Source organism: Carassius auratus, chromosome 21 (genome assembly GCF_003368295.1).
Source record: "Carassius auratus strain Wakin chromosome 21, ASM336829v1, whole genome shotgun sequence".
In the NCBI taxonomy this organism is placed as follows: domain Eukaryota; kingdom Metazoa; phylum Chordata; class Actinopteri; order Cypriniformes; family Cyprinidae; genus Carassius; species Carassius auratus.
The window spans coordinates 423,359-435,073 of NC_039263.1; the positions used below are offsets into that span (position 1 = coordinate 423,359).

The window sequence follows — 11,715 nt, forward strand, 5'->3', positions numbered from 1 at the left end:
ACTCTGATGATCTTTAGCCACTACTAATTACTATTAAAATATAAATCAGGGATGAAAGTTTCTGTATTGTAAAGAACGGGAGCCCAGGGCCAAGGTGTTGAAGTCCACCAATGATGCAAATCATATTACCAGTACCATATATACACCACATCTCTGTACAACTGCTCCATTTCTTTAACATGCATTGCAGTTGAGTCATCTGATTATCCAAATGTAAGAATAAATTGTATATTCTTGCCTTCGAGATCATAAGCTGTAAGAATAAATTGTATATTCTTGCCTTCGAGATCATAAATATTATTTTGGTTCAGGTTGGGTTATCTGAGCAGAGAAGAGCAGGTACCCGGGAACCAAGAATGAGTCACACAAGTGGTGTAGTTCATTCTAAGCTCAACTTTATTGTACAAGGGGTGTTACTTTTATAGGGAAATGAAATAACGTAATGTCTGGCAGATATTTGGCTGATCAAGCATAACACACTGCATTGAGCAACATCATGAATATAGAGTAAGGTTCAAAGGAGTACATATTACACCACAATGTCCTTTAACACAAGATGTGTTCATGAGTACAAGCAGAATCTCACAATGGCCACTTTAAGACAGTCGAAGACATGTCTTACACAATCGTGAACAATCTTGGGCATATCTTATGTACTTTCATACACAGTAATCAAATGTGATATATATCTTCAGTTAGTATTCATTTCTGTTATACAGTTCAGGCTCTAACTCATAAGTGTGCACATAATCATCTCCAGTAGAGCTATCAGCATCTGTTGGGAAATCCTCAGCTTCAATCACATTCATCTCCAACTGCTCTGGAACCCTAACAAAGGTCTGTACTGGATTGGATACATGCAGCATTGCTTGGTAGGTATTTCCTGTAGTGAGCGCTGTAACAGAACGCATTATAGAAGTACTAATACATTGCATCATACAGGGTGCTATTAGCAGAAGAATCACTATGAATATAACAATAGGCACAACAGTGTGTAGAATCCAAGTTCCTCGTTGAAATCAACGGTGGTATGTCCATCAATAGAATTTAGCCCTTAATGGTAACAGAGTGGTTTAAGGAGTTAGCACTGTTTTGACTCAATGGGCCAACTATCTTCTTGCTTTGGACAACCCCCACCTCACTATAAGAGGTAGTTCCTTCCTCCGCTTAACCAGTGCCTTTTCCTCCCTGTTAAACAGTAAGGTGAATCCCCGTTCGAGATTCTATGTGAAATTGGAGCTTGCCTGCTCTCCTGTAGAGTAATTCTTCAGGCGTGAGGCGTGTATCCACTGCGGTTGATAATCTGTCAGCACTCCCGTCAGGGTTACTGCGATCACAGTGGCTGGTCCAAGATATCTTGGTTCTCCCACCTTCGTTGGTTTCAGGCTTTTGATGAGCACACTCTGTCCTGGAACAAAGGGGTGAGTAGGCTTTTCTGAGGGAAGAGGAAGACACAAAGAAACATCAGCACATATGGAGTTAAGTTTCTCAATGAGGGAAGTCACGTAGTCCTCCTGGATCACCTCCAGATCACCTAAGGAAGTAAAGCCTGCGCGACCTTTAACCCATGGGGTCGGGAAAGGTCTACCCATTAGTATTTCAAATGGTGAAAACTTAGTGGTGGAAGATGGAGTCATTCTTAGTTCTGTCAAGACAGCAGGTAGCAAATCTACCCATTTCTTTCCTGTATCAATAGAGGCCTTAGTGAGCCTTCGTTTGACTGTTTGGTTAAGTCTCTCCACATTGGAGGAAGACTGTGGATGGTAAGGTATGTTCAGGTGCCAATCAATCGATAATACTTTAGAAAGTAGCTGTGTTACCTTTGATGCGAATGGAGTCCCATTATCACTCTCAATAGTGTTAGGTATCCCAAATCTAGGAATTATTTCCTTAGTCAAAATCTTTACCACTGTTTTAGCATCTTCCTTTGCACATGGAAATGCTTCTGGCCACTTTGAAAATCGATCCACAATAACCAAAAGGTATTTCAAGTTACCTATTGGCGGCATGTGCGTGAAATCAATTTGTACATGTTGAAATGGTGCTTCTGGATGCGGTAATGCGTCGTGTTTAATAGGTTTGTGCGGATTTACCTGAGCACATGTGAGACACGAGTCTAAAATCAGCTTTGCTGTTTTGTGTACATCTGCAATGCAATACAATTGATTAATAACTTGTACTACTTTTGCACAACTTGTATGTGACAGTCCATGGTAATGTCTAATAAGGACTATTAGTCCTAATTTTGGTAAGGCTATTCTTCCTTTCTCATCTCTTAAGAGCCCATCTTTGTCTGGAGCACAGTTATGTTTACTCCAGTGCTCTAAATCAACTTGTGTAGGTTGACTCTGCAAAACTTTAATGTCAATGTCAGGAACATTAGTCACATGCATAGTCATAGCTATCTGTGTTTTGTCACCCATATTAAATGGTGATTTTATCTGGGCTTTGGCTGCTTCTTTTGCGACTTCATCAGCTCTCCTGTTTCCTACAGCCTGTTCTTCCTCACCTGTTGCGTGACCTTTTACCTTTACTATGGCCACTTCGGCAGGTAGCTGTACTGCTTTGGTTAACTGTCCTATCAGGTTTGAATGTGCTATGGGTTTCCCATCTGCAGTTTTGAAATCTCTTGCTTCCCAAGTTTTGGCAAAGTGGTGTACCACTCCCCATGCATATTTGGAATCAGTATAAATAGTTACTCTTTTTCCTTCCATCAGCTCACATGCTCTTATTAATGCTACTAATTCTGCAGCTTGAGCTGAGTTAAAATCTAAAGCAAATGATTCAATTATTTCCCCAGTCTCAGACACCACAGCATAGCCACAAAGGTAGACCCCATCTGCAGGTTTTGAACATGATCCATCAACATATAGATGTTCCCCCCCATCCAGGGGCGAATCCAAAAGATCGGCCCTGGAAGAACATGAGGAAGTTAGTTCAATTATGCAATCATGCTCTGTGACATTATCTACCATGTCAGCCATTCCCAACACACCCAACAGTGCCGGGTTAATGGACGCTGTAGGTTGGATCGTTAGATTTTTAGTTGCCAGCAGTGTTGCCTCGTAACCTGAGCGTCGTTGCGCTGTCATGTGTTGTGTTTGCATATTGTGTAAAATTGCGCCTACCTGATGAGACGTATACAATATCAAAGGGTGTGACAAAACCATTCTCTCAGCCATCTGTACAACCAGGGCAGCTGCAGCCACAGCACGAAGACATGCTGGCATACCTGTAACAATGTTGTCCAATTTCTTAGAAAGGTACGCTAATGGTCTGTATGTGGAACCATGCTGTTGCAGCAGGACACCTATGGCCACCCCCTCAGTTTCACGGACATGCAAATGAAAGTCTTTGTTGTAGTCTGGTAGGCCCAGAGCTGGGGCCTTGGTGATCGCCTGCTTCAACGCAGTAAAGTTCAGTTCTGCCTCCTCAGTCCAGTTCAAGAGCGTGCTTGGTGGAGCTTTGTGATCAATCAGGCTTCTCAGGTGCCTGTCATGCACTGCACAGTCAGGTATCCAGGATCTGCAATAGTTAATCAGTCCCAGGAAGCTTTGGAGCTGTTGTATAGTTCGTGGAGACTTCATCTTCCTGATCAGCTGGACCCTGTCTGTAGAAATCGCTCTCAGACCTGGCATGATGATGTGTCCCAAATAGGTAACTTTGGATTGGACCCATTGGAGCTTGTCTTTGGAGGCCTTGAATCCTGCTTGAGCGAGCACATTGCATACAATGATAGAGGCTTTTTCACAATCGCTTTGTGTTTCACCTGTTATCAAAATGTCATCTGCATATTGGAGAACGCAGACTGTAGAGGGTAGATCAGTCATCTTTGCCAATGTCCTCTGTACTGCTGCCGAGAAAACTGCGGGACTGTCCACATAGCCCTGTGCCAAGCGTGTCCAGGAAAATTGTTGACCTTGGAAGGTGAACGCTAGTAGAGGCTGAGTGTCTGGATGTACAGGCACAGAGAAAAAGGCTGCACACAAATCAATGACTGTGAAATATTTGTGCGTACATGGAATAGAATTAATCACAGTCGGTACATCAGGCACAATTGGAGCTAATGGTGTTATCAATTGATTTATAGCTCTTAAATCTTGAGTTAAACGCCATGTTTTACCATCTGCTTTAACTATGGGGTTAATTGGCGTGTTGTAAGGTGAGTGTATCGGTACGAGGACACCCTGCTGGACAAAATTCTCAATCAATGGCTTTATGCCCAGTTCCTTATCTTTAGACAAAGGATATTGCTTAATATAGACAGGTTTATTAGTTTTCAATTTTGCTTTGTATGGTTCCATGTCTATAAATCCTGTGTCATCTTTATACTGTGACCATAATGCAGGGTCTACCAGAGTTTCAACCGCTGGTGGTATGTCAGACCTGGGCTTACATGTGGCTGGTTCTGCTTTGTTGTCTTCCCAATCCGGCAATGGGTTCACAGAGACCTGTAAGCTAGACAGGAAAGAGAACGTGACCAAATCATCAGTGAATTTAATGTCCATATTTAATTTGTGCATCAAATCTCGTCCTAACAAATTTAATGGAGCTCCTGGAATGATTGTGAATTTGTGAAAGAATGGAATTAATCCAGGAGCCCTTACCTCTAGAGGAGGCGTTACAGGACATTGAATGTCAGTTCCTGAAATTCCTACAGAGTTTACTATTTGACTAGAAAGAGGACCCTCATAATGTGCAGCGGTCATTGAAGTTGCGTCAGCTCCAGAATCTAGGAGGAACGTCTGTGGTTGACCGTGCACTAACAATGTAACATATGGCAAATCTTTATTGTTATTAGTAAATGTGAGGGTCGTCATAGATACATTGGAACTGACTTCACTCTGTAGGCATCCCTATTGTGGTCCTTGAGGCTTGTGCCAAGAAGTAGGATAAGGGGAGTTGAATCTTTCTCTGTCTCTCTGCTGAGAGTGATCTATTCTTGGCTTCCACTGAACTGAATCTCCCTGAGGACGATTCTGACTTCTCCCTTTTCTGCAATTTCTTTGGACATGACCTTCCTTTCCACAGAGATAACAAACTATTCTTGATCTTTTTGCAACACTTGATCTGTGTTTCAGTTCTGCTTTTAGGTCATGTTCACCTCTCTGTGGCTTTTGCCCAGTGAACATAGCAGTTTCAGTTTTGACCACAAACCCTCCAGAAATATCTAGTTCCCTAACTCGCTTCCCTAATGCTTCTATGGTCATTTCTAACAAGTTAGTTGTTGTGATTCTAATCAGTTGTGCTTGTTTTCCATGCATATTATTCAGAAATGTGTTGATGAATAATGCCTTTAAGTTATCATCAAGTGGGAGTTTAGATTCCTCCACCCATGCTTTCTTAAATCTCAGATAGAAATCTGAAGCCGTTTCTTTAGACTTCTGCTTTGTGTTTGCAGCAAATGATAAATCTTGTTTATTGCCTAGACGCTTCTCTAGGAATACTCTCAACTCTTTAAAGAAAGAAGTATGATTTTCCTGTTTTTCCCAGAAAAATTCATGTGGCGATGCTGCCGTAGCTGAGCCCGATATATGATCATTTTCATACGCCAGTGTTTTGCATTCACTAATCAACATCTCCTCAGTGACATCTCCTTCCAGTGTTCTTGCCAGAACTGCTCTGTAATCTGCACCTGTAAAATGAGCATACTTTGTGTGTGATTGCAGAATAGTTACAAATTTACTAGGATTCTGTGGAGAAGGCAAACTTTTACAGATTGCTTCCATATCTGTCATTTTTACTGGTTTCACCCCTATCGCATTTCCCGATCTCATCCACACCATTGCACTCTGAGTTTTGGGAGTTTCCTTTGTCTCTACCTTTGTCTCTTTGAAAGTACCTGACTTTTCAGTAACATGACTGTTGTGCGGTGGCGCTGTGGGTAGGCGAGGAGTGCAGTAGGGCGGTGGCTTGTCTTGTGGAAAGCTGTTTTGCTGAGCCACAAAGGCAAGTACCTTTTTCTTTTCTGGTCCTTGATCCCAGACCTTTTTCAGATCCTTCCAAACATTATAACTTTTAGTCATATATTTATAATCCCAATTGGGATCGCCCCACCCCTCAAAAATTAGACTTTTAGCTAATTCCATACCCTCATCAGTGAATGAACCCTCTCTCGGATACGGAGTTTCAATTTGTGGTTTCATACTCTCTGACCATCCTGCCATGTCACTTACAAAAGGTTCTGTATAAAACCCTTGATTATTTATGAACATAAAATCAATTGGTGTCTCTCCTGGTAATGGTCTTGACTTTGAACCCCCCATCTTCCACTTAATAGCAGCGCAAATTGTAGTGTTCAGGCAGTGATAAGCAAGCAAATTTGCAATTCAAAATTCTTCTATACTCTTTTGCCCAACCTTAACTGTGATTCCATGTATCGTATTGTGACCTTGGGTGATTTTTCTAGGTTTTGACTTACACAAAGCTTTCGCCCTGATCGTCACTAGATCACCTTCTTTTGTTTGGGTGTTTCCTATAGTTTTGGGCTCTCGCCAAACCAAGTTCGGGTCGCCCCTAAAACACCTTTCTTTTGGGTCACAATATTTCAACATGTAATAACAATTATTAATTGATTTCCACAAAATGGATTTTAATTAAATTTCAATCCCCAAATTAAATCAATTTCCGCGATGGTTAAAATACAACAAAAGTTTAAAATTCGCCGTACGCAATACGCAACCGTGATCAAAAGTACAGTGTGGCCAGTACTGCACATCCAATCACTCTACGCTAATAGTCAATTGACTACTGTTGCCAGCCGTAGTGTAACAACAATGGAAAGCTTAATTCCACTAGCAATTAGTGATTACAACTCCTTCCCGTGTCTTTACGGGGAACGCGGGATAATTTTTACATTAATCCCCTACTAGGATCCTACAGAGGGTAAGCGCTATATTTCTTTCAAGAAATATACGAAAACACTTACCCCCTTTTTTATGTAGGTCCGCCTGATTCACCGGTGCGTCTTTTTCTCTTGATCTCCTGATCTCGGGATGTTTCACTCCCTGGTTCTTAGGAGATTCCCCCCTATCCCGGACGAGCCCCCAGCTGTAAGAATAAATTGTATATTCTTGCCTTCGAGATCATAAATATTATTTTGGTTCAGGTTGGGTTATCTGAGCAGAGAAGAGCAGGTACCCGGGAACCAAGAATGAGTCACACAAGTGGTGTAGTTCATTCTAAGCTCAACTTTATTGTACAAGGGGTGTTACTTTTATAGGGAAATGAAATAACGTAATGTCTGGCAGATATTTGGCTGATCAAGCATAACACACTGCATTGAGCAACATCATGAATATAGAGTAAGGTTCAAAGGAGTACATATTACACCACAATGTCCTTTAACACAAGATGTGTTCATGAGTACAAGCAGAATCTCACACCAAAGCTTATGTCTTAGTTCCAAGCCTAAACCCCAATATCCCTACTGTATGCTTGAGCTGTAGACACTTAGAAATCACACAGAGCAATTAAAAAAACAGTGAGCTGTTAAAGCATACAAAGCCATTAGGTGAAAACCATTCCATAACATTTAAGCCAATGTGGGGTATAATGTGTAGTACCTCTACATCACTACTGCAAGGGTACTGTCATAAACATTATGTTTCTCTAAATGGTGTTAGTCTGGAATGGTTGCCACCACTGGCCTTCGGTTTGCAGTTTAGTGTTTATTATACCATCTAAAAAGTAATGAAGGGTAACTTATTACATCTATTGTTTTCTGATATTCCTCGCATTCTCAAGGAGGATGAGGCTTTTTTCCGAAACATCTGTGGTGAATAAATAAATAAACGTAAAGTGAGTAAGAAACAGAGCCATCAGTGTACAACTGCTTTCCAAACTGGAAAGCCAGAGAAAGTGGAGACAGAAGATAGTGAAAGAATAAAAATACAGTTCATAGTGGCCCACCCCCAACCCCCCATACTTCAACTTCCACTTCCTGTCATTCTGCAATCTTTCGCTCACTGAGACCTCCTCAGAGTCAATGACAGGGATGGCCACAAACAAAAGCAGGATGAGAATGTGAAATGCCGAGGTCGCGAAAAAACTCATGGTTAAATCAACTGAAATGATGGCTGATTTTACTGTAGATGAACATCTAAAATGGTCTCTATAAGATACCTGTCAGCAGATATAAAAATATATACATGTGTTTACACATAACAGTTTTTTCTGGGACCTTCATCCAGGAATATAAAAAAAAATAGCTGGACAAATCTTAAGCTATAGAATTTCTTCAAACACCTTTAGAAAAAAAATATATATATATATGCCATTGCTTTTATTAATCACTTTAAATGTAAAATATAGCCTATATCACAGGACATTTTAAGTGATAAAATTATATCCAAAGAGGTTCTACATTTTGGTAGATGGAATCACAGGGTAGGATGGAGCCAAGCCAAACTGGACTAACATATAACATTTAATACTTATTTTTGTCCCATTGATGTCCACCCCACCCATCTAGGCTATGGTGTTCTCAAGGTCACCTACCTCTGTGGCTGCTGTAGACGCTGTCGTGTGTCAATTCTGGCTGCTCATGGTGCTGACAATGGCTAGGGTCACTGGACTGAAGAAGCTCCTCAAGTTGCTCCAAAACACACAGCCGGTCCGCAAGGTCCTGGACGCCAAGCCACTCTAGAACAGGAAGGCACTCTGGCGAGTTAGAACAATGGGGGTGGGGTCCAAAGACAACCAGCTTTTTTTGGATTGTAGAGAGAAATATATTTCATGTGAAAAATAGGGGACGTGAGTTATGTTTGTTTCCTGATTTAGACAGGATAAAAAAAAACAGCCATTACAGCCATTAGGGACCACACTGTAGTTGTGTAGCTAGGTGATAGAAAATACTATGTTCAGCTACTGGACGGAGACTAACACGAAATTCTTACACACAGATAAAATAGTTTAAGGGATCTTTTCCTGATCAGCTGGAAAAGATGGCAGTGGTTCAAGTTCAACTTTATTTAAGGATATGCATAGTTTTATGGGACTGGCATTAGCTACATAATGCCAAAGAAAATTGTAACATCAAATTACAGTGTGTAATTTTAATGCTTTGGGGACTTGCAAAAGTCTTCAAAAAAATATATTAGATTAGCTCCCAAAATGGATATATTGAAAACAGGTCAGCGATATTTTGCACAAATCTAAAGCCTCTTTAGGCCATTGAGATTTATTTGCACTGTGACATATTCATTAAAATCAAGCACATTTCCCACCAAATTCTCATTACTGTAACACAGACTTACTTTTGAGTTTTTGTTGCTAATTTCAGATTTATTTTTTGTTGTTGTTTACTTTAATTACATTAAAGTTACTATAAAAGGTTTGGGCTGTCAAATTTGTGGTAATGTGTGACACAAAAATGTTATATATATATATATATATATATATATATATATATATATATATATATATATATATATATATATATATATATATATATATATATATATATCAGGGTTTCCGTTGTCCGTTAATTGCCGGACATTGCCGGACATTGGCCAAAAAAAAAATGAAATTGAATCTCTCCGGTCAAATTGTCCGAATAAAATTGCCTAATAATCCCCCCCCCCCCCCCAACACAATCTGAATTTGAGAATACGCCTAAAATGTATAAAGCAAAAATACACCGAACTTTGGCTATGTTATGAAGGAACAGGCTCGTTTGAAAGTTATTAAACATTATTACATGGCTTGGTTGAATTCCAATGTGGAATGCGGTCTGTTATTTCTTGATATCAGACCGCTGCGAAGCACTAGCGGCGCCAGGATTTTGATTGTAGGTGGGCCTCCAGAAAACTGGATGGGCCAGTTAAAATAAGCCAAAAAAATTAATAAAAACGGGTTCCCCTTTCATCTCCGTTTCAGCGCTTTTCTGGGCACTGAGGACAGCGACTCAGTAGCCTACCTGAATTTAATGTGTAATTAGCATAGGTAAAAAAAAAAATTTGTTTTAAATTGTTAAAAAGACATTTCAAGCTTTCTTAAGATATATTTCATGTCTGTGAGGCCTACGCTGAGTTTCGTTAAATTAGGATGAGATGCACTCCAGTTCACTAGCAATGCAAGTGGCCGCGAGGGCGCCTGCATGATTAGGCCTGTCGTCTGCTATATTTGCTTCTTATGTATTAAATCCAGGCAATTGGTTGATAAAAAAAATTATTAAAATTAAGATACAATTTATACAAAACGAAATTCACTTCAAAAAAGTATTTCTACTAAACAAAACTTAATTAAGTGGTCAAAATCATGTCTGACCCGCTCCATGTCTCTCGATATTGCGCATCTTATCTTACTCATGCGGTTCACTTTTCATAATCAACATAAATTAAAAAATAACATTATAATATTTTAACAAATATTAAACTAAATAAGCTTATTTAATGGCTACAACATGTATAGTAGACCTAGAATCTCTATTTGTACAAATTGCTGCACATTCATTTCATTCTGAATTTTGCACACATAAGTTGAAAGGCATTTGTTTGTGCATGCATGTAAAACATATCTGCAACTTTTATCAAGTTCACTGATAATTATGCGTGCATTTATGAATTATTATCTTAATCTATAATGAAACAAGGACGAAACATATGCTTTGTTTGTTTAGAATGGAATGGATCGCAAATAGATCCGAATGAAGAAATGAACCATAGTAGAAAATGTTTTTTTTTTCGTCTATTTGAAAGTTAGGCTAATAAACATGTTGCATTCGGCGGCCTGATTATGTCATTTTTTACGTTACATAGCCTGCCTCCAGTTTTCCTCACCTTGACTAATTAAGAGGCGATACTTGACCGGCATATCATCAAAATGTCCGGAAAAGGAAACCTCTGTGACCGGCACCATTTTTTTCTTTAATTCCCATCTCATCCATAATTTTCTTCAAGTAAAATATAATTATTACAGGACTCAGAACCGGTTCAAGGAACGAAAACAAAAACCAGAAACAAACAAAATTTTGAAAGGAACAGAACCAGAAACAGAAATGAAATTACATTTTATAGTTCTGAATAAAATAGAAAATTTGAAATGACCATTTACTGGTTAATAACGTTATTTTATCATTCCATATAATATTTGAAATTTGCAGTCAACCAATCATGAATTCAAGTAGTAGGGCATATATGCAAATGTGACACTGATGAGTTTTCCAAGGATAGTGTAAGGACTCAACAGATAACACACACCTTCAGCGCTTCTGTGAATGGAGTAAAAAAAAAAAACTAGGCTTACATCAAAGGAATAGCCTATATTGGCCTAAATATATTTCACTTAAATCATTGACAGATGAAAGAAATGAAAGAAAAAAATGTGATGCGTTTCTGTTCATTATTATTACGCAATCCAAAGTTTACGGAAAGTAAAACGAGACGGCAGAAAGTAGTTTTTATTATTTTGCAAATGCTTTTATTTTACAGTTTTATTTGTCTTGCAAAAGCTTGACAGTTTTGAATGATGTCTGATAATATTGTCTGCTAAATGCATAAATGTATTTATTTAATTTTATGTCTTGCTTGTATACCGTTGGAATTTTTTTTTTCATATATTTTAAAATATTTTAATGTCATGTTGTATGGCTATAAATAAGCACATTGGGTGAACAGATTTTTTTTAGTAAAGAAAACGCTGTACTTTATTATTATCATTATTATAGGTAAATAAAAAGTTTACGAATAACGTAACTATTTTTTCTAGGCAAAT

The 11,715-nt window shown here is 39.0% G+C and overlaps 1 protein-coding gene across 7 annotated transcripts in view; it reads right to left on the reverse strand.

The window, feature by feature from the left end:
- LOC113038134 (angiomotin-like) overlaps window positions 1-11,715 on the reverse strand; it is a 38,629-nt gene that overhangs the window by 14,946 nt on the left and 11,968 nt on the right. For 2 of the 7 annotated variants that reach the window (XM_026195337.1, XM_026195338.1), the window contains exons 2-3: window positions 8,500-8,643; window positions 335-7,050 (exon numbers count right to left, since the gene is read on the reverse strand). In XM_026195337.1, the coding sequence (XP_026051122.1) occupies window positions 1,224-4,820 (3,597 nt within the window). In that variant the 5' untranslated portion in view covers window positions 4,821-7,050; window positions 8,500-8,643 and the 3' untranslated portion in view covers window positions 335-1,223. Of the gene's footprint in view, window positions 1-334; window positions 7,051-7,711; window positions 7,773-8,499; window positions 8,644-11,715 lie in introns of those variants that run through there. The other 5 variants (XM_026195341.1, XM_026195340.1, XM_026195342.1 and 2 more) reach the window with 5 other exon arrangements.